Source organism: Podospora pseudoanserina, chromosome 4 (assembly GCF_035222485.1).
Source record: "Podospora pseudoanserina strain CBS 124.78 chromosome 4, whole genome shotgun sequence".
NCBI classification, from domain to species: Eukaryota; Fungi; Ascomycota; class Sordariomycetes; order Sordariales; family Podosporaceae; genus Podospora; species Podospora pseudoanserina.
Genome location: NC_085923.1, coordinates 2,167,546 through 2,192,600, shown reverse-complemented (window position 1 = coordinate 2,192,600; position 25,055 = coordinate 2,167,546). Strand labels below are relative to the sequence as shown.

Sequence of the window (25,055 nt, the reverse complement as noted above, 5' to 3'; positions counted from 1 at the left end):
CGATGTAGTAGATGAAAAAAAAAAAAAAACCCCGGGTATCATGTCTGTCCCCTCTCTGCTTTTTTTGTCTGGAAAAGAAGAAAAAAGACACCTTCGCCCAAAATGTTGTCAAGCTTCCTCCCAGTCAATTCGTAGCATGTTTGCCTTACCAACCCAACCCAACCATCCAGACAGACAGTCCCAACCGTCCATTCACCAACTTCCACCCTATGCATTACTTCTACCGGACCATAATAAACCTGCCATACCCTATCTCAACTCCCACCCACCCCAATTTACTTCTTTCCCCCGCCGCCATTCTTCCCCCTCTTCCCCTTCCCACTCTCCCCATTCTTCTCCTTCATCTCATCCTTCACCCCAGCCTTCACCCCATCCTCCTTATCCCCGTCCTTCACCTCCTTAAAAACCCACCTGCTCCCCCACCCCTCCACAGCCTTAACCTCAACCACCTGCCCCTCCGGCACCATCTCATGCCCCAACTCCCACCCCGCCCTCCTGCACAGCTCCGCCACAACAACATCACAATCCCCCAACAAGTCAATGTCAAAATTATTGTGCCCAATCGCCTCCCGACTGATGTAAATCTGCGGTATGTGGCTCGGCAGGTACGGCACCACCTCGCTCACCGGCGCAACCTTCAAGCTCGTCCCGATGACAATCACCAAGTCCACCCTGTCGACATCGTGCTGCGTCAGCCTCTGACTAAACTCATCCGGGAGCGGCTCCCCGAAAAAAATAATATCCGGCTTCATCACCCCCGCTGATGAAGAGACAAGATCAAATTCCGAGTCGGAATTGCTGTCCCGGTCGAAATCCCGGCGACGTTTCGAGTTGGAAGAGTTGGCCGTCTTTCTCTTTCGTGACTGAGATCGAGACTGCCCAGAAGGACACTTCCTGCACCGAGGAATCTTCCCCGCCTTGATCTCCGCAAAAATACTGTCGCCCACAACCTTCCCCCCACACTTGACACAACTCGCCGTGGCAAAACTCCCATGACACTGAACCAGCTTCTCGGGCAAAATCCCCGCCTTGGACTCCAAGTTGTCAATGTTCTGCGTGTAATTCGTCAACAGCTTCCCCCGCTCCTGAAGCATCCTGATAAACTGATGCGTCGGCGTGTACCGGTCCTCGCTCGGCAAGATATCCTTCGCCACCGAGTAAAAAATCGTCGGGTCTTGCCTAAAGACCGACAGGTCAAACACCTCCTGCGGATCGTTCAGTCCCAAATGGGCGAGTTTGCTGTAGAGGCCCGTGCCGGCCGAGCGGAAGTCGGGGATGCCGAGCGAGGTGGAGATGCCCGCGCCCGTGAGGACGATGATGTTCTTCTTTTCTTTGAGGAGGTTGACGGCGTCGTCGACTGTGTTGTACCGTGTCAGTTTGGCGCGCTTTTTGAGCTCCCTCGTGAACGCATAGCTCAGGAGAGAAAAGTAGGCGTCGTCGTCTTGGCCTTCCAAAAAGTCCGGTGGGCGGACGCCAAAAGCTGTGAGAAGCTTCTTGGCTGTGATGCGGCCGGCGTCGACGGTGCGCTGGACAAAGATCTCAGGACCCAAAGCGCGGAGCATTTGGCGGTATTGGATTGCCTCTTCTGGGGTGCAGGCATCGGCGTCTGGAGGGGAGTTAACATCTTGATCGTCACCACCGGTAGAGTTTTCCTCATCATCTTCATCCTCCCCGGCCCTGGGAGAGGAGGGCCTCGGGAGAGGATAGTATTTCCTGGAGTGAAGCAGCCGGGGTAGTAGGCAGGGGTTGACAAACCATCGGTGAAGAACCTATCCTCGTGAACATCGCCAAGAATGTCGTTCAGCAGAGACTCCGTCTCCCACGAGTCGCCCAAATCCTGGACGCGCTCCTCGAGCTCAGTGAGGCCACTGCCGTTGCCAGAGTTGTGAGCAGTCTTCTTGACAGCAGCGCCGCCGTTGCTGCCATTCTGGTGAGCAGAGGGGGGGGACTGCCGGCGGGGAGGAGGAGGGGGGACAACAGGATCGCTGTCCAAGCCGACAAAAGCCCTCTTTTCGTCGTAGTCGACAACATTCCTGACACGAGTGCTCGACTTTCTGGCGATTTCAGATGATGCGCCGTTGGAAGTGGTGGTGGTGGTGGTGGTGGTGGTGGGCGACTTGGGCGACTTGCTGCGACCCTCGACCTTCTTTTTCTGACCGCCGCCATCAGGGAGGGCGGTGCGACTTGTGGCCTCCATTCTAGGCGCGATAAAAGTCGCTGACGGGTGGGTTGTTCTGATGGCTAAGAACAGAAAAAAAAGTTGGAAAGTGAGTGGAAGCTAAGTGAGAAAAGGCAAAAGCGGAAATGCGAGTTAAAAGACAAATAATGACAACAACATATGCAGCCAGTCAACCGTGGCGACGATAAGTCGCAAAAAGTTGTAAGGTGTTCAAAGAAAAAAGACGGGGGTCGGCAAAAAAGACAGGTGATTTGTTGTTGTTGTTGAAGTGCGTCCCAAACGCGGCTGATGTTGTTGTTACAGAGTGAGATTTGCCAGAGTTGACGAGAGTGAGAGAGAGAAAGAGAGAAGGAGAGAAAGAGAGAAAGAGAGAAAGAGAGAGAAAAAAAAAAAAGAGAGAGAGAGAGAGAGAGAGAGAGAGCAAGAGGAAGTGAGAGACAAGAAAGTCGAGGAGGAAGCTAGGGAGTTCCAAGGTGGGTCTTGGCAAAAAAGACCCCAAGATGGATGGTTGTTCAAAGTGAAGTGAAGTGAGTTGCGTGGCAATCGATTTGACAAGTATGCGAGGGTCCCAATTTGCAAAGTTGCGCACACGCACAAGGTTGTCGGTCGGGCAACCGGTTCCGGGTTGTGTCAGAAGAAAAAGCTCGAGTTTCGGGAAGAGAGTGGGTTGTTGACGGCAATGCCGGATTTCGAGGGTGGCCTGACTGGGCGTGCGCGAGAGAGAGCGAACAAAAAAGAGTCGATCTACCTTATTCTTATGCGCAAGCAAACTCGAACAAAACGTTGCAGCAGCGCCGCTGCCCCGGATGTACGTGGGTTGCGGAGGCGACAAGAAACGGCAGGCACCGGAAGTGAGTGTTTCGGGCTCTTAAAAGGTCCGCCAGAACCGGTAGCTATAGCTGGGTTGCAGCTCTTCGAAATCACTCAAAAATTTAAAAGGCAGTGTGAGACAAGAAAGGGGAAAAAGGATCACCGGCAAGGAGAGCTTCACAGAGTAACGCACGAGCCAAGCGACACAGGGGGCCCATACTTTGTTGATGTCACTCACACCACGCAAATCTCTACTAAGACGCCAGCTGATGACGTTTAGCCAGGCCAACATGTCTGTTAGTTATTAGAAGATCAACGCCTTTCGAGGTTGATAAATGCTTTCAGGGAACCCCGACAGACAAGGTTCAATGATTCGCTATGGGTATATATATAATGGCTACACCCCTGGAAAAACAACTACAATAGGCTTTCATACTTATCCAAACCCCCTTTTGGCTGCTGTTGAGGCGGTTTCTGCTGCTGGCTCATGCCTCCCATCATGCTGTTCATGCTCATTCCCATGCCTGTGCCGGTCCTGTTGGCAGCCCCAAGTGATGCCAGACTATTCATATTGCTCGTTCCGCCCAGTCCTGAAGTCGTGAAGGATGTTCCTGGTGGCCGGGACAGACTGAAGCCCGAATTTCCCGAGCTAGCGCTAGGCGCGCCAGGTGGCGGAGGCAGGGCGAAAGAAGAGGATGTTGTCGGCTGCGGACGCTGTTGCTGCTGCTGATTCAAGCTTAGAGAACTAAAGGCCGATGTGGATGGTTGAGAGGCCCAGGCATTCGGACTGGGCTGGGTTGTAGATGATGCCCATACATTGGAAGCAGGTTGGGCACTGGCGGAGGGGGTCGCCCAGATATTACTGGGCGTGGTTGCGCTGCTGGCACTGGACCAGTTGAAGGACGCCGGCTGCGGCTGCGGCTGCGGCGATGTTGTGTTCGATTGTGGTTGCAAGGGCTGTGAGAACTGGGTGATTGTTGGGGCCATGGGCTGGATGGCCGCTAGGTCTGGGGTCACCGTTCTGAAGCCTCCGGTCTGGGCTTTGAGGTGCGAAGTGGCTACCGGTGAGGATACCGGTGGTGTAGACCAAGAAAACGTGGGCGTGGGTGTGGAATTTCTCACACTGGAGGAGGAAGACGCCGCTGATGGCTTCGTGTCCCAGCTGTCCAGTGGGTTGGTGTTGGTCGTACTTGCCCTGCCTTTGACCAGCGCCTCAAAATCCGTCTCCGATGTCCCGTTCGCCTCGAGAGAAGACCCCGCGATCGCCCCAAACGACAGAAAATCGTCCTTGAGGCCGGGCGATGTGACAGCGCCGCCGGTGAGCTCTTGTAGTTTCTTTGTCTGTTCGTCCTCCACTCTGCTTGATAGTGATTTGATAAGCTCCATGAAGGCCTGGAATTCCCGCAGGTTCAACTGAGGGTTCAACGACATGCTCCAAAGCAGTGGAAGCATCTCCAGTGCCACAAAGTCCCCATCAGCCACCCTTCCGACGACCTTCAGAACGTTCAGAGCAGCCATCATGACGGCTGGTTCCCTGGTTTTAATGGCCTTGATTAGAGGAATGATTTTTTCTTGCATGGTGAACTTGTCGAGGGCCGTGGAGGATGTGGCCTTCTTCTGTTCTGTAGCGAGCCCGTCCAAGCCATCGTCACCGCTGCCGGCACCTCCACAAAGTGTGACAAAGGCTTCCAAACCACGGACCTTGATGGCCAGACTGTTGGTTTTACTGAAAATTGTAGCAATGACTGGGAAAAGCTCTCCCTTGATGGTGCTGAAGTCCAACACAGGCAGGACCACTGGTAAACTGGTCAGGGCGGCGTTGATCAGGGACGGGGTGGGTGATTCGAGGGCCGTGTAAAATATGGGTAGGATATCTAAAAAAGACATAAGTTAGCACATATAGGGGGTCAGAAGATAGTTACAAGGCATCTGAAGACAGTGAGAAGGTGTAAAAGATAGTGATAAGGCGACTAAATGAAAACACAAGGCCTATCACTATCCGAATCAGGGGTAAAAAGATGGTAATAAGGAGGTTGAGAGAAAGAAAAAGGCCTTTAACTATCCAATCAAGGGGTATGAGGATGGTAATGAAGCGTCCAAAGCAATTGGTCGTATATCTCAAATATCTCAAAAGAGGTATAACAATCACCAAGGCCTTTAAAATAGGGATAAGGCATCTAATGATGATAGTTATGCGCCTCAGCCATGTTGGAAGGCCTTCACAGATAATGGCAAGGCACATAAGGTAGTGATGAGGCGTTTGGGGTGCCAAATAGGGCCTTACAATGATAAAATAAGAGGTACTTACCATCCTTGAACTCCTTCCCATTGCAGTTGCTAGCTATAACAGACAGCTGCTCGATGACAATCATCAAACCGGCATCACGATTGGCATCCTTTTCCTGAGGTTGTTTGGCGTTGGTAACAAAAATTTCCTTCAATTTGGGTCTGACTTTTTCGTTGAAAGCCCTCCTCCCCGCTGGAAGAAGACCGATAATCTTGAAGGCGTTGTGGAGGATCAACGATATCAGCTCCTTATCCTTCAGCTCCTCCAGGAGGGCCGGTAGAAGCTTCTTTTCCATGACAGACTTTGGAAAGTTCGGAAGGACTTTGATCAGCCCTCTCAGGAATTGCTGCTTCTCATTGGGCGTCTTGGCGGGGAAGCCCTCGAGGAAGCGGATGGTAGAGATGAGGACGTTGTTGAAGTATTCGCTCTCTTGGAACTCCTTCGCTGTCATGCGTTGGGCCGGCCGGCGTGTAAGCAGTCTGGGTAGCACATGTTGACCGAGTTCCTTGGGTAATGGCCTGGAGGACAGGTAGTTGTTGGTAGCGGTTGGGACGCTTTGTGACGATTGGAACACCCGCTTATAAGCTGAGATACTGGTATTGCACTCGATTGGCGACCGGTGTGGGGAGTTGTACAAGGCGATACAGAGCAGGCCCAGAGAAAACATATCGGCAAAGGTCGTCAGGTTGTTATCCAGGACGAAATCTGGCGATGCGTAATCCAGATTCAGCTGTACAGTCCTTGGTATTCTAGGATCTGGATTCAAGACCTCGCCCAGGATAATCGGTTGAATAGTCGTGGGGATCGTTGATGGCTCGGGGGGGCTGCAGAACGCCAGGCCGCTCAGCTTCCAATCCGATTTTGCATTGACTAAAATGGCATCCGGCGTCAGATTTCCATGTACTAGCCCGGCGTTGTCGTGCAAGAACTCCAGTGCCTTACTGACTTGCAGCAGACCCTTTTGGATTTCTAGTTCGTCAATCTCGAGCTCTCGCCGTCGCCGTGTGCCGTTTGCGTCCTCGGTAACATATCGGCTCGACCTGCCTCCAAACCCTCCGCCCCGTTCCTGGTCATCCTTTTCTTGCAAAAGACCCGAGAGCGAGGCCGTCACAGGCTCGGCGACAAATTGCAGTCCTCCTCCCCTCGTTTCTTCGACCGGTTCGACCAATTCTAGCACTCCTGGATGTCGTAGCCTCGCCAGAGATGATGCCTCCTTCTTCAGCCTTTCCACCACCTCCTCCACCACTCTCTTTTGCGACGAAGCCGACTGTCTCCCTCCCAAACCATTGTTTCCTGCATCGAGGGTCTTTTTATCGAACACAAAGACAGAATATTCTTTGCCCGTGGCCTTTCGTTTCGCCGAATAGATCTTCCATGGCCCAGCGGTGGCTGTCAAGGTGGAGGAAATCGAATAGTTGGTGTTGATATTGCTGGAGGCGCCTATCGATTTCAAGGCGTTGGCGAACATGGTTGCACGGCTCTAACTGTCATCGCGGGGCTATTCGGTGGACGTGGGAGGTGTAATATGCTCAATTTAAGGCGTACTATTGTCAAACAGACACCTATCTTTTGCAATTCAAGGGCTGAGGAGATGCGCGCAAGGCGTAACTGTCGATCATGGATGCGTTGGGTGGGCGCAACAAGGTGTCAGCTTCGGCATGTCTGCCAAGCACTGACGCAGCTTGAATAAGGCTGGCTGATTAGATAAGATTTTGATATCTAATTATGCCAAGCCTTACAACCGCAACGGACGTGGCTCAAAGGTTGTTTGCCATTGGATTTAAGAAGATCATAAGATGGCATCTTCAACTCGAACCATAACTGAATGGTGCTGTCAAATTGTCAGTATCTCTGCAGCATTGGTCCAGTCTCTCGGGCTGGTCCAACTTCCCACGTCGATGCCAGACATGCAGCAGCAAATTGTTAAGAGATACCTGCCCCCGCAGCATACCCGCACAGATCTCGACGAACTCGTTATCTGCCGGGTCCACCCGCGATGCCGTTGCAAGCCGCTCCTTGATCAACGACCAGGGTCCAGAGCTGGCTCAACAGGGGCGCCCTGATTGGTCAACTGCTGTCCAGCGACCATGCAACCTCCGATCCAACTCCGAGAAGAGAGAGCATCCAGGGCTCCAGCTGCAATTACTCGCCAGCGTGGTGTGCCCGTTGTATGAGTCTTTGCGCCTTGCTCTCTGTTTAAAACCTGGGGTTTGCCATTCGCCATTGCGCGCCTTCGCGTCCAGGAGTCCGTCTGTGCCCGTTGCCGTGGCTTACAAAAGCCAATTGCTGCTTTTCGTTGTTTCCTCAGTCATTATCAGATTTCATCTTTTTAGTACACCGGCACTCACATACAACCTCCAAAATGATGCGCCGTCTTCTCCCAAGATGCGCTCCCAGGGCAGCCTTCAACGCCCAGCGCTCCGCAGGCCTGGGTGCTGCTATCCAAGCCCAGTCTGCTGTCCAGCGTCGTCAATATAGCATCACCCCCCAGTCCTCCACCTCCCAGCTCCTTGACATCGACCCCTCCAAGCTCGTCGTTGAGAAGACCTCCAAGCCCAAGGACCTCCTCCCCTCCAAAGACCTCGTCTTTGGCCGCAACTTCACCGGTCCGTCTCCCTCCCCTTTCCTCCTCATCTTATCCCCAGTCCCCCCTAGCTAACCTGCCCCCTAGACCACATGCTCACCATAGAATGGACCCAAGAATCCGGCTGGTCCGCCCCCAAAATCCTCCCCTACCAAAACCTCTCCCTCGACCCTGCCACCTGCGTCTTCCACTACGCCTTCGAATGCTTCGAAGGCATGAAAGCCTACAAAGACACCAAAGGCCAAATCCGCCTCTTCCGCCCAGACAAAAATATGGCCCGCTTCAACAAATCCGCCGCCCGCATCGCCCTCCCAACCTTCTCCCCCGAAGCCCTCACCTCCCTCATCGCCCAGTTTGCTAAGCTCGAATCAAGGTTCATCCCCTCGGAACGCGGCTACTCCCTCTACCTCAGACCAACCATGATCGGCACCCAAAAAACCCTCGGCGTCGGCCCGCCTGGCTCCGCCTTGCTCTACGTCATCGCCTCCCCCGTTGGCCCTTATTACCCAACTGGCTTCAAGGCCGTCAGTCTCGAAGCAACCGATTACGCCGTCCGCGCCTGGCCAGGAGGTGTAGGCGACAAGAAGCTCGGCGCCAACTACGCGCCTTGCATCGTGCCGCAGAAGGAGGCCATGTCCCGGGGCTTTCAGCAGAATCTCTGGTTGTTTGGGGAGGAGGAGTACGTCACCGAGGTCGGCACGATGAACTTTTTCGTCGCGATCAAGAACAAGCAGACCGGTCAGAAGGAGCTCATCACCGCTCCGCTGGACGGTACTATTCTCGAGGGCGTGACAAGAGATAGTGTTCTTGCGCTGGCGAGGGAGAGACTGGCGCCGGAAGGGTGGAAGATTGAGGAGAGAAAGTACACCATGGGCGAGCTTGCTGAGGCGTCTGCTGAAGGGAGATTGATTGAGGCTTTTGGCGCGGGAACTGCGGCGATTGTGTCTCCTGTCAGGGCGATCAGCTGGAAGGGACAGCTGGTCAACTGTGGGTTGAAGGATAGTGAGGAGAGCGGGGAGATTGCCATGAAGATGAAGGAGTGGATGGAGGCGAGGCAGTATGGTGATGAGGAGAGTGATTGGAGCTATATCTGCTAGTTTTTTGTTTCTAATGGGTTTGTGGGGACAGACAGACACACACACACACACACACACACACACACACACAGAGAGAGAGAGAGAGAGAGAGAGAGGTGTGTGTGTCTTTTGGGTTGGGTATATAGGATATAGGTGGGAAGCAAGGCGAATGGTAAAAGCAAAAAGTTTATACCCACTGAATTTCTATGTCAGCGTTCATCCTGTGAATGTAGATCTTGCGAACAAAACACATCATTACACCTTGGGCTCTCTCTCTCTGTCCAAATTACGTCATATCTCCAAAACACCGAAAAAAGAATAGAATTTCCCACCCCCGTCTAGTTCTTGGTTGGTTGGTTGGTTGGTTGGTTGGTTGGTCTGTGAATTGATCCTCCTCTATCGATCGCCCTGTTCTCTCCCGTCTGCCCCTCTGTATTTACATATATCCCACGCCCATCTCCCAGCCTTTTTTTTTGGTTCAAGTTGCTGTCCCTTGTTGCTATGCCCTCTTGTTGCTGCCAAGTCGTAGTCGTTGTTTGCTTGGAGTTTCGAGTTGACCGATCAGAAAAACATCCTAGTTCTTCTTGTTGTCGGGATCCTCAAGGATGCCCTCGGCTTCTAATCGCCTCCTCGCCTCTTCGAGAGCCCAGGTTTGGATGCTGTGTGAGCGTTAGCGAATCTTTCGTGTCTTTGTTTATCCCCCACTAGTTCTTTTCCACTATTACCCCCTCTCGTGCTCATTCCGGCCCCCCAGCCACCCCTTCCGCTCTGATCTTCCCTTGCCTATTCCTTTCCCCCTCCCCTTCCCCCACCCCATCCAGCAGAGTTTGCCAAAAAAAATAGCAGGATTCAAAGAGATAGATGATGACCTACGAGGTATCGGGCTTCCAAGCATAAGCAACCCCGAAAACAACAAAACTCCCCAAAAACCCATAAAAGTACAGATTCTCCCACCCCTCGTTGACATACTTCTCCCCAGGCTTCACACCGAAAAGCCACCCCGTCGGCGGGTCGTACTGGGGACTGTGGCCCCCCTTCTTTGCCGCCGTCGCGGAGAACGCCCTCTTGCTTGTAGTCGTCGCCAATCCCGCCGCCCTGCGGGTCAGGGGGAGGAGGGTGGTGCGAAGAGATGACATTGTAAATCGCTCGAGGTTGTCGTGTTAATTGGTGGTGGTGGTGGAAAAGAGTCAGAGTTGACCACCGCAAGCAAGGTAGGTAGATAGGTAGGTGAGGTTCGTCGTCGGTCGTTCGTCACACGTAGTAGTGGAGTCCGAGAGAAGGCCAAAAACGCCCGCAAAGCGGCGACAGGGCAAAATGCCAAGAGAGAGTGACTGCTCCTTGGCGGGGTGTGGTGGTCAAAGCTCGGCTTTTGGGGAAGGTCACGTGATGCCCTTTTGGCACACTCAGACAGCACAGGGGGGATGGGATTGATGTCAAGAGAGTGGGTTTACGTTTGATCGGAGGTCAAAATGTCTGGTTATATGACCCCTGATTTCAGACCAGAGGGGAAATGATAATGTGTATCGAGTTGGGCAATTGGAGACATCAACATCACACCACCACCAAACATCACCATCAAGCGACGAGTATACCAGCATAAAGTCAATTCATGATAAAATAAGACTACATCCCATCCCTATCCGCTACCACGCTGCCCACCCGCAAAGCCACCAAAAGCACCACCCTCGTACCTTGCCAAGAAATGCTAGCAAGCCAGAGGACAGCGATTTCAAAGACTATGTGAATAACCAGCTTGGTCTACATCCAACCCACAAACCCCACTAAAGGGAAAAGATGGAAAAAAAAGAAGTGACATGTTGCACGCAAATGTCCCAGATATCCCCTGCCTCATCCCCCTCTTCAACATGCACGTCAAATGTAGTACATAGAATTCTCCAAGCTCGGGTGCACCTTCCTGCTTCCAACCGTGTCTTGTGCCCCAGAGGCAATGATGCTAGAGTCATCGAAAAGCTCGTGCTTATGGATCCGAGCCCGATCACAGACCAAGTCTGCGTAGAACGCCGGGGGGCAGATACTAACTGCCTTCGTGGCCCGACCATACAGGTAACACATATCATGCGTTACTTGCTCGAGGTTGTTCGCCGCCTGAGCACCATATGAAGACCGGAAAATCTCATCGATCAACACCGTGTAGTGGGCCGGACGAGCGGTGCCCTGCAGCGAGGCGTGGGCTTGGAGGAAGAAGTCCCAGTATCGCACGTTGGTCACTCCGCGGTCAACAACGGTGCCCTCCTTGGGGCTCTTCGACCTGAGGTGCGTTTGCTGGGGATCAGTCGGGTAGAATCGAGTCTGGTGGCGCTTGACTGACACGATTAGGGTGATGCGTGGTTGCTGCTTGCCATACATCTGGCTACAAGCCGTCCGGATGTGCGGCAGCTCTGACGTCAGAACCATGTTGAACTGCCCTTCACTTACACCATCGCGGTAAATGAGGATATTTTCAGGTAGTTTGGCACCGTTGTGCTTCTGCCACAGACGCAGCCGAGACTTGAAGTTCTCAACCAGCTTGACGTCAAGCTGCTCCACACGAGCCGGGTTCTGCCAAGCGATAGCAGGCCACTGTCCGAGGTCCGAGTCGATGCTGGCTACAAGACCGACCAGACTGGGCGCGTTCTCTCCAGCACCTGTTGGAAGATTGGTAGGATGTGTCACATCGTAACCCACCACCATGGTCTTGCCACCCTTCAGCAGAGGATGAGCGTTCTGCAGTTTGTGGTTGACGCCGCCAAACTTGAGGTTGACCTTGAGCGCGACGTTGGTAAAGTATCCCTTATTGTTCGTTATCTTGTTCCTCACCACGCACACCGTCTGAATGCCGAACTCGACATCGCCTAGCTTCTTCACCGTGTTGTATACGTTGGTGTCCTGGTCGCCAAGCACAACGATCACCAGATCGGGCTTGGGCTTCATCCCCTGAAAAGCGGCTCTCAAGTCTTGCTCACCCATAGAAGCGACCTCATAGCCACTTGCCGGTGTGGCATTCTTATTGATAGCCATGCCCATGTCCTGCGCCATGAATACCGCTAACTGGCCCATGGTGGCCTTGGCATGCTGATCAGCCTGACCTTGTACTTCCAAGAGCGTCCAGTTCTTGATCATCCTACCAGGCTTTGAAACCCTGACATCCTTGAGCAGCCAGCCGCCATCTTTGGGCCTGATTAGCTTCACCGAATTACTCGTGGGGTAAGCCATGGCCGGGGGTGGAAGCATGCGACCCTTGACTGTGATGAGCTGCTTATCGACACTCACTCCGAACTTATCCAGGAGTTTGTTGTTGTCCAGTGCAAGAACAGCTCTGGCATTGGTGGTAACGGACACAGCGTTCAAGGATGGCTTTCGGCATGCAAACTGTATCATGCTCTGAGCCTCGCCGGCACTGAGCTTAACCTTGATAGGCTGTCCCGGCAAAAGGGAGCACCACTCAGCCAGCAGGTAAATGGGCCTAGCTGGACTGCCCGCGTTGATCAGTGGGAAATTCTCGACCTTGCGCACCCCGTGGGAGTCGCTGTATTTGGCAATGTGATAGTCAGACACCAATACCATGGTGTCATACTTGAGCCCCTTGGGTGCCGGTCTCGGCTCTTTGGGCGATCGAAGAAAAAACTTGACGTTGGTAGGCTTGCCGAAGTACTCGTTGGGTTTCAAAAACTCGGGCCTCCGTTCCTCGCCGCTGCCATCTCTAACCCCGCCGAATCCTGCCATAGAGCGCTCAACCTTCACCCACTCACCAGGTTTCTCGGTGGGAACCCGGCACTGGATTCTCGATTTGGCCAAGAACCCATGCAAGCGCTTGAGTGTATTCGTGTTGAGGTTACCAACCCTCTGAAACAGGTCAGGCAAGGGCATGGGCGGCCGGAAGACACCGTGGGTAACGTTGACGTTCAAAAGCAGACGACCGGTGGCCAACCGCACACTCTGAACATAACCGCGAAGGATATCGATCATACTGCCTGGCGATACGGGGCCGACTTCGGAACGATTGGCGTCGAAAGCAAAAAAACGACTCTTGCCAACGGCAGTGGTGTTGGGGTTGCTTCGTGCGGTGTGGCCGAGCACAACGCCCAGCGCATCAGCTTCGGCCGCGAACTTGGGAAAGACAGACTCGTTACCCTTGTCTTCAAAGTTCTGAATGTACTGCTTGAGGCGTCCAATATCTAGCGAGACAGGGTTGTTGAACTTAACATCCCAGCGCTCCTCACCACCATTGGACCTGGGGATGCCCACAGTAATAACTGAGTTGGGGGGCAGAGGAAGCTTCGCCTTGGAGACGACGCTCATCTTCAGCTCGGTTGCAACAACGACGGTAGGCGGGAGTGTGTCGAGCGCAGCCTTGATGATCTTGGCGAGTTTGGTACCCTTGGCTTCTTTGGTCTTGGACTCCTTGGGCTTTCCCGTGCCCTTGCCCTTAGCAGAGTTCGGTTCGGCCTCTTTCTTCTCGCTAGAGTCCTCCGGGGCCACCAGCACATTGTAACTGAATAGCGAGGCTGTGTTGACGTTCAGTTCAAAGTAGTTGGCCCACAGTACAACCGGAACACCACCAGTGCCGAAGCCAGGCCGGTGTGGGAAAAAGCTGGACTCATCACTGCCGGAAAGCTTGCTCAACTGCCCCAATGCAGAGTTTTGTTGCTGGACGACGCGGTCTTCCAGAGCTGTGATGTCGGGATTTGGCGGGGGGATGACGTTGTTCGGTCCTCTTGATTTGATGTTAGCGCCTGTCATTCATCATGACAATGTACGGTGCCGTGATACTTACGTGTAAACATCTGGACCACCAGCATAACCACCACCACCACCACCTCCTCCTCCTCCTCTTCTCCTCCTCCTCCTCTTCCTCCTCCTCCTCCTCTTCCTCCTCCTCCTCCTCGACCTCCACCATAGCCACCTCCACCTCTGCGCCCACGATCATTGAAGCCGCCACGACCACCTCGGAAGCCGCCGCGGGGGTCACCACGACCGCCTTGATCACCGTAGCCACCGCGGCCTCCACCACCGCCTCCTCCACCGCCACGGCCGCCTCTATCCCCAAAACCACCTCCGCCTCGGCCGTCTCTATCTTCAAACCCACCGCGGCCATGTCCCCCGCGGCCACGTCCCCCGCGGCCTATGCCACGACCCTGAACGTCGGACATCAATACGCCGGTAGGTGTTGGAAGGTGAGTCCTCAGCAATACTGCTGCGGACCACTTCTCAATCCCTTCCAAACACCACTTGATGGGTTGGCAGAGAAACAGAAGCTCAAACGAGAGTTCCGGGATACAAGGAGGAAGGAGTGAGGTGGTTGTGGATTCGGTGGATACTGGGCTGAAGGGTACCACGCATTAGTTTAAATGGCGGGGTGGGCTGCTGGGCTGGTTGCTTTGTTGTCTTGAGGGGTGAGAACAGCAGATGGCAACGTGAAGAAACAACAACAGGACAAAAGAGTGGGGAGTATATATAGTAGAAATTAAATGAGTGATTGCCCAACATCAGGCAGCGACAAGAGCTGCATGCCAGATGCTGTGTTCCTGTAGGCCTCAATGCAGTAAGTGGGCAACAAATATCATTGACGTCGCAATAAACGATAAACGGTGTGTGGTCTGTGCGTCAACGTAGGAACGTACCTTGTGTACCAGCTTATTACTGAATTGAGCTTAACGGTTGAAAATGCCCCCAATCTTGGCACACTCAAGTGGTGGATTCGGGAGTTACCACAAGGTCGGTAACACAGCTGCCTCACCGCGGCATCGCTGCCCGAGGCGATTGTCTTCATAGATGTTTGTGGTTTTCTGGTGATGGCTCAAATTTGGACAAAACGGAAGGAAGCATTAAGTCACCAATCAGGAGAAGGAAATGACGTGGCCGAGGCAACTGGCTGGTGTATGGCACACAGTCGTCCTGTCTTACACACCGCTATTGCAGGTATTGAGGTTGACCTTTCTTTTGCAGCCCTGCGTTATTGGATGGATGGGTGTCTCGGATACGTCTTCCGGGAACACCAGAATATTCCGGGCTTCTCTTTATAGGTAACATCATCCGTTGTCATTCACAAGCTGTTATCAGAGAAGAGTCATCCCGCCGAGATGATCTTTGACGGGCAGCCACATAACCGACATCCTGCCCCAGCTCCGAGAGTTGCTGTGACCACTCACAGTTTAGGTCAGCCTCGTCCGTTTGTGAGCAAACGATATCAGTCAATACTGCACATAAAACACTATCCACAGCCCAAACCCGGAGTCCCGCGTCTGTGGCGTTCGTATCTTTACCATGATGTAGCCACCCTCTTTGCTTTTCCGCTGAGGAATCATAACTACAAACTTGTCAGATGCTCACTTGTCAGATGCTCTCGCCCACATGACTCTTGGCCCTGACGTTTGCACCATCATCTCTTACCGGCCCAGCTCTAACTGGCCTTATTGTACATGATCCAACATTATTTCGTGCTCACAGCATGCATTTGCTTTGTCACTTTCACAGGCAAAGTGCTTTCAAGCAAATATGTACACACACTGAAGTGTGACAAGAGCACTGCGTTATAGTATCATTTCATCTTCACCGTGCTTCCTCAGAAATCGCAAACACCCATCTCAGAGCAAGTTCACGACCCAAATTGTGTGGATAAAATTCCATTAAGCCTCCACCTTTTTGACACGATCTTATCCCCTCCGCTTCAGATCAGCTTCGAATCATGACTGGAGGTTTATCTCCTTCCGCTTTGCAGATACTGATTCTCAGTAGGGTCTAGTAGAGCTCTTCTTCATGATGTCGTCGGCTCAAAGACAGGTTGAAATTGGGGTCGATATACTCAATCAAGAAACTGCTTTGTACACTGTCAGTCTTTGGTCATGCCCCAGCTGTAAAGAACAATCGAGATCCAACTGACCTGATCCAAGCCCATTTTGCAAGTATCCCATTCAAGATACTTAGCAATATATCTCTTCCGGCTCACCAAACTCATTTGTCGTATAGCCTGTAATGGAGCAAACATTTGCCGAGATCGAAGCAGTGATAAACTTTCGTCTTGTACTTGAGCAGAATCTGCTGCGCATTGCCCGGAGGGCTTTCCCTGATCTCTGGCCCCAGATTGTACGAGACAAGAGAGTAAACCACGGGGCTTGGGCTGGCAGGAACCTGAATCTCGCGATTAAGAGTCGGACATCTGGGTAGTTGTGAGAGCTTGAGTCGCATCCGGGGTGTCATTGTGAGCGGGTGTAGATGACACAGGCAAGGACGCCTTGGAACGAGCTGAGAGGACACATTCCGTCACGCGTTGTTGCTTGATTGGAGGCTTGGCTGTATGAAAGTTCCCTTGGTCGTTGTCCAAGTCCTCGGTGTTGCGATGCTTGTATCTGGTGGGTGAAAGCGGTGATGAGTTGATACTCCTTTTGGTGCCCTTGGGAGCAGGACGGGCCTCCGTTTCCTCGCGGGTACGGCCGGACGGAAGTAGTTCGGAAGACGGCGGTAAGGATGCGGTGGTACGAGGCTTGAAATCCTGGTTAAGGGATTCTGAGGACACTTTTATGTGTCTCTTTGTGCCCTGGCGAGGAGTTCGAGGTGTGGCCTCAAGGCCGAAGCTGGACGGAAGTATGTGAGGAGACGGCATCAACGCTGGGGCGGCGATGTTGGGCAACTTCATGATGACGCAAACCTTACCATGCGAGATTTCTGTAATGAGGTGGTCGCTTTCAACTGTGTCTGGTTGGGGTTTTCTGGAGCAAAAGGCCGAGGAAAGCGAAGGCAGTTGCTGATTTAGAGACGGAAGGCTGGAACAAGCCATCCTTCGACAGAGGACTGAAGCCGCTATTCTTGGTACTCACTCGTTAGTATTACAGATCTTTGGATGAATGCCAAGTAAATCAAGCTGAGATAACCTTATAGGCTCCTGCATAAGCACTTAATGAGAGCCTGAAGTTCTAAAAGCGCAATGTGAACATGAGATTTGATCCATGACCCCCTCCCTTGGGTATCCTATAGGAAACATCCTCCAGTTCAGCCCTTTGCCCTTTTCCTTCGTATGGTCTTTCCATGCAAGGACTCTCGCCCGGTGACGGACAAAACGCCGTACCTCTGTCATTCCAATGTGAGCCTGAGCTTCTGGGAGTCCAGTCCTGCTTCCACATCAAAGGCCGCCTCGACAACTTGCGAGTCCTCTTATCGAGCTTAGGGGGCGCGATGCTATAGTTCCATTGGTTTATGGCGCGCTTGATGTGCCATGACAGTGATAGCAAGGGACCGAAGTCGTTCCTCGCAGATTGGACCACAACAACAGTCACCCTCTCCTGTCGCGAACTTCCAACGCTGTAAGGTTCTTCTCCTCGATAGGGTTTTGGGAAGTCTAAGTCACCTATTTCCAACATGTTAAGATTTTCGTCTGTCATTAGTGAAATTGAGAAGGAACGATTGGTCATGTATCGTACCCTAAGATATCAAATTGAAATCAGCATGGAATCTCGCGGCCTGGCTTCATTTCTCATATATGTCGTCCATTTTGTTGCGGGAACTGATCTTCCCCGACTTCCAGTCTCTCTTCCAAATCAGTAGCCGCCGAGGGAAATCATGAGTCATCACTGTGATCGCTAATGCTCATAGTCTTCCCTCATAGATCACGCCACAAACACAGCCGATCACATGCTCAAACCCAGGAAAGCTCTCCGCCAAATCTGAGGCTTTCTCCTCATCATCGGTCTTCTGGTGACCGGGGTTCTGCGCATTTGAGGTCTGCCCCTGGCTGGTATTTATGTCAGAAGGATGACAGGAGATTCAAGTTCTGGGAATCCGACACATACATCTTGCCATTTCTTTTGAATTTTGGATATGTTTGTTTTCTTTTTGCGAGGCTGGGACGGATTCGCGGACCGCGCGGCAACGCTTTGGACCGTTGGTGGGGGGACGCAATTCTGGTAGCGTGAGCCAACTCCGTGTTGTACCAGCGCGCGTCAGTATCAGACAAAAGAGAGGGGAACAAACTAGAGGTCTGGGGTTCAAGATCGGCACCAGAGATGGGATCGTCAACCATGCCAAGGATGTGGACTATTGATTCTGCTCGTCAGACTTTCAATTGTGGTCCAATTTCCAACCACGCGGGGAACTGATTTATAATGTCTTGATGAGTTTTGAATGTGTCAAAAGGAATCATTGCTCCAGGGCTGGTCATATTCATAAATACTTCATACCACCACCTTAAACCATTAGCAAAGTCGCTCGTTGCGTCAAGAAATCCCTATTTTCTACCGTGGAGGGACGAGTCCCAGCAGGGCCTTGCATTCTGTAGAGATGGCTGTCTCCTGATGCTGGTATGGGTGGAATGAATAAATATATCACAAAACTTACTAATTGCATACAAATCAATACAAGCTGAATGTTGACCTCCATATGATTCCAGGGCGGTCTTGAGCGAGTGTAATGCCAGTCCCCTGTGAAGCATCTTACAGCTACCTAGGTGACTGTTGGCTGAAGAAATAGACGCAAGAAAAAGGGGTAGATGTCTGAAGAGATGAAGAGCTGAAGGGGTGACGTTGAAATGGGATCTTACTCATCCAGACTGTATAGGCAGACAAAAAAGTTCTTATCGTGAATCCCTAAACTTAATTCCTTTCACAATCTTTTTTCTACTCTGGCCGGGTGTATTCGAGTTTCTGTGATCGCAATATGCGTCCTCATCAGCCCTCCTTCTTTTGAATGCTATCCAATTGGCATCAAGCTCCACACAGGGTGGGCAGTAAGTCAAGTCAAGTCAAACCAAGTAAGACTCCAAACTTGGCTTGACTTGACTTACTGCCCACCCTGGCTCCACATGACCTTCGATGGGTGTCGGCAGCGGCGGCTCAGTTGGTTTTCATTATTCTGCCACTTCGTCACGTTCAGGAGAGGTCGGACAACGAGGGTGAAATATCTTGGCGGTGATCATCTTCCAGACCCACTTCGGGCCCGACGACCGGTCATCCGCCGGTTCTCTTTGGTGTTCAACATTAGAGTGTCGTTTGTTGCGGTGGATGCTAGGGGTCACCATGGTGAGAGCTTTGTGGCTGTGACATTCTAGGGATGGGTTGAGAGATATGATATGGTTCCCCGAAGATCTGGAGTCATATCAAGACAAGCTGGGATTGTCGTCTTGTAGTACTGTGCTGTGGAAGCAAAGGAAAGAAAGAAGAGGAAAGAAGGGGAAAGAAGGGAAGAATCTCAAAATCTTAAGTCTAAGTGTTTTTCTCGAGTGGCTTGGCGAGTATTGTAGGATATAAAAGTGTAGTGGGGAAGGGGGTTTAAAGATTCCCACTTGTCTAAGTTTGACAGGGTTTAACTTGTTAAAGGTATAGACCCGAGTTTCTGAGTGTCTAGGTTCAAAAGTAATGGCACTCGAGAGAGAATTGAAAGATAGGCATATCGTTACACTCTCCCATTTCCTATCCTACCTACACTGTCCCACTCAAACCGTACATTCACTCAACCTTTCCACCTAGTGCCCTATCGTACTGGCTCTTCCGGTGATTACGATCGACTTGTAGGTGGTTGCCATAATCTGAGGATATATAACAAGAACCGTTAATGAAATCTGTGCTGTGATTTACTCAAAAATCAGAACCGAGTCTCTTTTGCCACTCACCAGGCTCTGATCACAGACTGGATCTTCGTGACCAACAGCAACTCAACGATCTTCATGATTTGGTGGTTTTCTATGACAGAGTCAGATGTAATTCCTTCTTCGCGAAGAATCAAGACATTAATTCTGCACCTACTTATCCTTCTCGCGGAAGTCGTCCATGAGACAGCGTGGTCGAACAACGCCCGTATCCCAATCCTTCTTCCAAAGCAGCGGACGTCCGGTGTTTCGCCAGTTACGCTGGTAAAAGGTCGGGGGATTGACGGTGCTGCCGTTCGGAAGCGAAGCTGACGCGATGGCCATCGTGACCGTGGCCATGCGTTTATTAATTGCTTCGCATCCATCCCTGCCACACTGGCAGCGTGGCTGATGATCTTCTGAGACGGACATGGATATTTGATCATGGAGATCATCCATCAAGTTGCGGGGTCGGACAACACCGGTTTCCCAGTCCTTCTTCTAGCGGACCGGGCGACCGGTGTGTTTCCAGTCGTGGGCGTAGAAGCCGGGAGGGACCAGCGTCGCGCCGTTGGGTAGGAAGGCCGAGGCAACGGCCATCGCGATCTTGGCCATTCTCCGGTTTCGTTCTTCACACTCGCTTCTGCCGCATTGGCAGCGGAGCTTGTGGTCCTCGGTGGTGTTTGCGGTCATTTTTGTGGCTACCTTATGTGGGTGAAGCAACTGAAGTTGCGTCAGGAAGTGTGGTTGCAAGTACCAGTGTGATTGCCGATGGGAATAGTTCTTTTGCACTAACAAGTGGAGGGATTAATAAAAAAAGGAAGAGTGCTCAGATGAAATATTGACCGGAAGCAAAAACCGAGCAATCCAGATGCAACGATGCACGTGCTGACAGACCAACAGCAATTCCTACGCGGATGTTAGCAGTCCGGTACAGGTCTTTGGAGACCTGGCCCCCAGCGTAACAGTAGAATGGTAAACAAATGCTCAGTCATAGTTATGAATGATGACTCGACAAACCACATAAGACGTCTAGTCAAGCTCTCAAATCTGAAGAATCCCGATGTCTCTATCCTTTCAGTCACAGCTAGTTTCACGCTGTTAATGTATGAATAAACAAATTGAAATCATTGTTTACTTTGGACTCTCGAGGTCCTCGTCATTGAAGTTATCTAAAGTCAAAGTCTTCTACCTGTCTTCTCCAAGTAATCCAGCGAACAGGGCGTTCAATGCCTATGCTGCCAATCATGTCTCGAAAAGCCAAGGTGAGGCGGGCAGGCCCCCCTCGGAACTTGTGAAAGTGAGTATGGCGTCCGACGATAAGCGCTGCCCAAAGACACATTTTCAGTCTCTTCTTCTATGTCCCAGGTTTTCGTGGTCCTGGACTCCTTCGGCATCTCCTTGATTTTGTCGATATTGACGACTTTGCTCGTAAGAGAAACCGAAGGTACCTTAGGCGGGCTGAAGCTGGGTTGCATCCATCTCTTATAGCTGCGCGGTAATGGTGGCCGTGGTGAACAGGGCTCGAGATGATGCATGCGATTGTCTGTTCTGGACATGTCGAGCAGACCGCACTTTTAGGATTGTGCGTACCTTACGTAGAGGGTAAAATAGAAGAAACAGGGGACTGTTTGCGGGTTGATGTATTTATGAAATGCAAGGCCAGTGTAAGGTAGGTAGGCAATGTCGAACACTCATTCTACAATACAAATTTCGCAAAATGGAAAATACAACATGCAGCGTGCTGTTATCAAATGCTCTCTTGCTCTCAACTCCCAGACTCCTCCTCGAGCTCCTTTTTGAAAACAACCTGAAGCTCATGCCTCTATGTAGTCGATTCAGCGTGGTAGTTCAATTCTACATATTATGGTTAGGAAATATGCTCAATGAAAGTTTAATTGCTTATTAAATTGAGGCTATACGTACGTAGAGAATGATTTGGTGACACTTTTGGTGGCTTCATATCCGCAACTTCGCATTGCCGCCGCTCCGAATAACCCAAATGGAAAATGATCTGATCATTCGTCACTAGCCTCTGATACTTGGCCCTAAACCGATAGTTTCTGATGATGTTGACTTACCTGAGGTCCGAATTCACTCCTGCTTATCCCAGAGGTCGTCCATCAGACATTGTCTGCGAATCACACCAGTGTCCCAGTCCTTGATCCAACGGAAGGGTCATCCGATGTGTAGCCAGTCGCGCATGGAAAAACTACGGGGAGTGACGGTAGCGCCATTAGGCTTATGAAGTGATGAAATCGTCATCATTAGCATCGCAAGGCGTCGCAGATTTCTTTCACACTCATCACGGTCACACTGGCAGCGGCGCAGGTGCGTGGAGTTGTCGGTAGTTGAGGCCATGTTGTGATGAAATCTGTATTTGTGTGTAGTCGAATTGGAGTTTTCTTTGCGTGGTTGGAGGTCTTGGTGACAGTCGCAAGGAAACGCACAGAAGAAGGAGATAAGAGCTGCTCAAGAGCGCTGCTGGACGGAGGGAATTGTGGGGACAGGAGCAAGCCCGCAGGACAAAATTCACTTGACGCCGGACCCAAAATAGGATCCATTCCCTTGAATACCTATTTATATGCCTGTTGGGATAACAACCAGTTCAGACTAGATACATTGGATGCAAGTTGACACCAAAGCCAAGAACGCCGCCAAAACTAATATCAGATGGCAGTGGTTCGTGGGTATCTTCAAAAGAGAGGTGATGTACTTGCTGTTCTGATGTTAAGTCTCCCTTCCTTTGATATTACTGTCAGTTTACTTCACAATCCGCTGCATCAATAGCTTGCTTACCTTGTGGTTATTGTACTTTGGTGGTAGTTTTGAAGGAACAGAGATATAAACTCTCGCTGGCAGCAAGTTTGCTTTGCACTAACAAGACTTCGTCCGAAAGTCTCACGACTGAGATACAGGTATCTTCCCAAGTAAGAAGGATCTAGTATTTTTGAGAAAGGAGCTCATAGACATATACCTATACCTCCCCATCCTATTTCTACCTGGAGTATGTTTCTCTGTGTCAACACATTGATAGAGGGTGCTCAAGATCTAATTCCATAGACCAGAGTTAAGACGCCACACGAATGCAGCAGACAGCCCTCCACCAAGGCTCAGACTTATTCTAGAAGTTAGCTTTAAGCCGCAAATATACTATGCATAATTGAAGGTCCGAGGACTTGTGCAACACATGCCTATCTGGATACTCAAGGCTACTATCAAGCAGCTTACCTCCGTTGCAGTCATCCTTTTGTATATGTCCTTCCTCATTGTCAAAGTGACATCCTCGACCACTCTTGGTTTCTCAATGACCTTGTCTAGTAGGATCGCTCTATCAACTACGTCGATTCTCATGTCCAAGCAATCGGCCAGCTAAAAACAAAAGCACCCAAGCTTACCGGTACCTTCACACCTTGTGAGAATCGTCTAACGACCTCCTCGGCCTGTCTCCCGGTTCTTGATCCACGCTATGGGGCGCGAGTGTCGATTGAACCTCGTCGTGCACCAGGGAGGAGAGAGGATACAACGATTTTCGTCCCGCCTTGGCCCCTTGGCGAATCCAAGCGTCGTCATGGTTGCCGTGACGCTCGCTGCCGGGGGTCTTTTGTTCTTGATTACCACGGCGGTTCTAAAAGCTCCCCTTGGGTTTCCCATCTGGAGTCGAATACGACAATCTTCCTTAGACACGATTCAGTGTGAGAAGAGGATGGGATATGCGGTTTGGATCATGACCATAGAGTGGCGTAGGGAGGTGCCGTGGGGTAAGGGAACGGCAATCGAACTTGGGACTGAGGCCAGAAACAGTTGTCAGGTTACATAGAGGTAAGCCAGGTAGGTATGGAGCACAATCGCATCTATAACGAGCTGCTTCACTGTGTTAATATACCCCATTATTATGCGCGTAGATAGTATATAAGGTCAATAAGAACTGTAAGGACTAGACCTTTAGAGGTGCAGCGAAAAAAAAGGCGACGAAATGCAAATTTTCAAATTGCTTGCTGGGATGAAAAGAAAAGCCGTCGGGCTGCCCGTACTGTGAAACCTGGTTGCGTGGCCTTTAGATTTCGCGCCCTGCACCCATTTCTTTTGAAATCTAGTCTTTTGAGCAGGCCGGAATCCCTGAGGCCACTTCGGCTAGCATTTGGCCCAACGGAGTTCCCATTGCATGCCTTCCCAAGGCATTCAAGAGACTACTGAGACTGTTTATTTAGGATCGTAATGTCCATCGGGATAACCAGATTATATACATGCACACCCTGAAATTCAACATCCCCAAGTCACCCGACTCAAATTCGTCTCGTTTCGCTGCTCCGTTGGCCTCCAGCGTGGGTAGGCGCAGAAGATTTGTTACTCCTTCCTTCCCGCACCTATTGAGCCCCGAGGTAGGTTCAGACGAAATATTGATTCTTCTGGCGACGAGCTCTGAACGATATGTGCCATTGGACATCCTGTCCACAATGCTGGGATCTTTATGAAAAGGAAGAGAATGATAGTTGATGGCAACAATCCCATTGATAACGGCCGGATCTTAATGCTGACGAGGGCGATGACGAAGAGAGCTTGGATGCTCACCTTGAAGGTCTTAAACTTCCTTCCAAAGAAACAAAAATTATCTAAATCCTTCTCTTGGTTTAAAGAGTAACCTGACTCGAAATATTCTACTTCCTTCCTCTTAACCTTTCGCTTAATAGATAAAACCCTGATCCCAATGATTTCAAAACATTTCTTCCATCACCCTCGCTGTCTCGTACAGTAACCCTAACCCAACCACTAACGCCTTCGCACTCAGGGGAAATAAGGGGCAATGTCAACATTGACTTGGCACAGCCAACAGAAAACTTACAAGTGTTAAAAACAAACCCAAAATGCGACATTCAGCGGGAATCGTGGCATCCCAGGTAGCATACCAAGCAGTAAAATGTGTCCAAATATCTGAAATCAATCCATGTTGCCCCTGCGACATGGGGTTGTAATGAGCTTGCCAGCGCCAATGACCTGATGACTGCCGACAACTTGCTGCAGGAGCTGCGTCCACAAGCTGCTGACTTCACTGTCCTGATCGAGACTTGCAACCAACTGCTATCCAAAATAAGATGTAAATGGGTGGATGGACTACCTCAAAGTAGTAGTGCACTACCTCGGCTTTCTGACCTTTGCCCAAGACTCCAGAGCAAGAACTAGGTTGTTGGGCAACGGCCTAGGAAAGTCGTTGCCGGCGAAAGTGAGGTCAGGAAAGCAAGAAATTGATCAACAAAATTGGTATTACAGAGTTGTTCTTAGTAAGAGTTCTGAGTGTAAAAGGTAAACAGGAAAACAGCCTTAAAGCAAACACCAGGTGTGGGGTCTGGTGAAAGGTGGGCCTTGCAGGTGCCCCTCATAGGTAGGTACGTATGTCGTTCTTGTCACTGTGTCAATCAGCACTCTTGGTTAGGATTCCAGTCGGCGGTGCGCATCAAGGATGTTGCCCTATTTCAAGTCAGTACGAAAGTGAACTCGCGCGACCAAAAAAGCTTCACGTACTAGGAGCTGCCAAGATATGACAGCAACTCGGACGTCGGAAAGGTTTC

At 51.2% G+C, this 25,055-nt stretch overlaps 6 protein-coding genes across 6 annotated transcripts; 1 reads left to right on the top strand and 5 right to left on the bottom strand.

The window, feature by feature from the left end:
• Positions 1-275: 275 nt before the first annotated feature.
• Positions 276-2,197, bottom strand: SIR2 (NAD-dependent histone deacetylase sir2; the record flags this gene model as incomplete). The annotated part of the gene is made up of 2 exons (XM_062947144.1): positions 276-1,606; positions 1,756-2,197. The coding sequence occupies 2 exons, from the start codon at positions 2,195-2,197 to the stop codon at positions 276-278; spliced, it is 1,773 nt and encodes a 590-aa protein (XP_062800534.1).
• Positions 2,198-3,291: 1,094 nt separating this feature from the next.
• Positions 3,292-7,120, bottom strand: ppk32 (Protein kinase domain-containing protein ppk32). Its single transcript, XM_062947145.1, has 2 exons — positions 5,298-7,120; positions 3,292-4,863 (listed from the first exon to the last, which is right to left on the bottom strand). The coding sequence occupies exons 1-2, from the start codon at positions 6,742-6,744 to the stop codon at positions 3,407-3,409; spliced, it is 2,904 nt and encodes a 967-aa protein (XP_062800533.1). The 5' UTR covers positions 6,745-7,120; the 3' UTR covers positions 3,292-3,406.
• A 243-nt stretch (positions 7,121-7,363) lies between these two features.
• BAT2 (branched-chain-amino-acid transaminase bat2) lies at positions 7,364-8,995 on the top strand. The gene is made up of 2 exons (XM_062947146.1): positions 7,364-7,882; positions 7,948-8,995. The coding sequence occupies exons 1-2, from the start codon at positions 7,639-7,641 to the stop codon at positions 8,955-8,957; spliced, it is 1,254 nt and encodes a 417-aa protein (XP_062800532.1). The 5' UTR covers positions 7,364-7,638; the 3' UTR covers positions 8,958-8,995.
• Positions 8,996-9,215: 220 nt separating this feature from the next.
• Positions 9,216-10,240, bottom strand: QC764_408610 (uncharacterized protein). Its single transcript, XM_062947147.1, has 2 exons — positions 9,810-10,240; positions 9,216-9,595 (listed from the first exon to the last, which is right to left on the bottom strand). Exons 1-2 carry the CDS (start codon positions 10,070-10,072, stop codon positions 9,511-9,513), a joined length of 348 nt encoding a protein of 115 aa, XP_062800531.1. The 5' UTR covers positions 10,073-10,240; the 3' UTR covers positions 9,216-9,510.
• Positions 10,241-10,808: 568 nt separating this feature from the next.
• QC764_408620 (uncharacterized protein) lies at positions 10,809-14,086 on the bottom strand (the record flags this gene model as incomplete). The annotated part of the gene is made up of 3 exons (XM_062947148.1): positions 10,809-13,650; positions 13,711-13,765; positions 13,813-14,086. The coding sequence occupies 3 exons, from the start codon at positions 14,084-14,086 to the stop codon at positions 10,809-10,811; spliced, it is 3,171 nt and encodes a 1,056-aa protein (XP_062800530.1).
• Positions 14,087-19,307: 5,221 nt separating this feature from the next.
• Positions 19,308-20,222, bottom strand: QC764_0066850 (uncharacterized protein). The gene is made up of 3 exons (XM_062940586.1): positions 19,667-20,222; positions 19,534-19,603; positions 19,308-19,449 (listed from the first exon to the last, which is right to left on the bottom strand). The coding sequence occupies exons 1-2, from the start codon at positions 19,945-19,947 to the stop codon at positions 19,576-19,578; spliced, it is 309 nt and encodes a 102-aa protein (XP_062800529.1). The 5' UTR covers positions 19,948-20,222; the 3' UTR covers positions 19,308-19,449; positions 19,534-19,575.
• Between the last annotated feature and the right edge of the window lie 4,833 nt (positions 20,223-25,055).

Coding starts and splice junctions, on each gene's coding strand:
- ppk32 (XM_062947145.1), bottom strand. CDS start 6,744: ATGTTCGCCAACGCCTTGAAATCGATAGGCGCCTCCAGCAATATCAAC. Junction 4,864..5,297: donor TGGGAAGGAGTTCAAGGATG/GTAAGTACCTCT, acceptor TGTCTTTTTTAG/ATATCCTACCCATATTTTAC.
- QC764_408610 (XM_062947147.1), bottom strand. CDS start 10,072: ATGTCATCTCTTCGCACCACCCTCCTCCCCCTGACCCGCAGGGCGGCG. Junction 9,596..9,809: donor GCTTGGAAGCCCGATACCTC/GTAGGTCATCAT, acceptor ACGCTCACACAG/CATCCAAACCTGGGCTCTCG.
- QC764_0066850 (XM_062940586.1), bottom strand. CDS start 19,947: ATGGATGATCTCCATGATCAAATATCCATGTCCGTCTCAGAAGATCAT. Junction 19,604..19,666: donor GACTTCCGCGAGAAGGATAA/GTAGGTGCAGAA, acceptor ACTCTGTCATAG/AAAACCACCAAATCATGAAG.
- BAT2 (XM_062947146.1), top strand. CDS start 7,639: ATGATGCGCCGTCTTCTCCCAAGATGCGCTCCCAGGGCAGCCTTCAAC. Junction 7,883..7,947: donor CTTTGGCCGCAACTTCACCG/GTCCGTCTCCCT, acceptor CCTGCCCCCTAG/ACCACATGCTCACCATAGAA.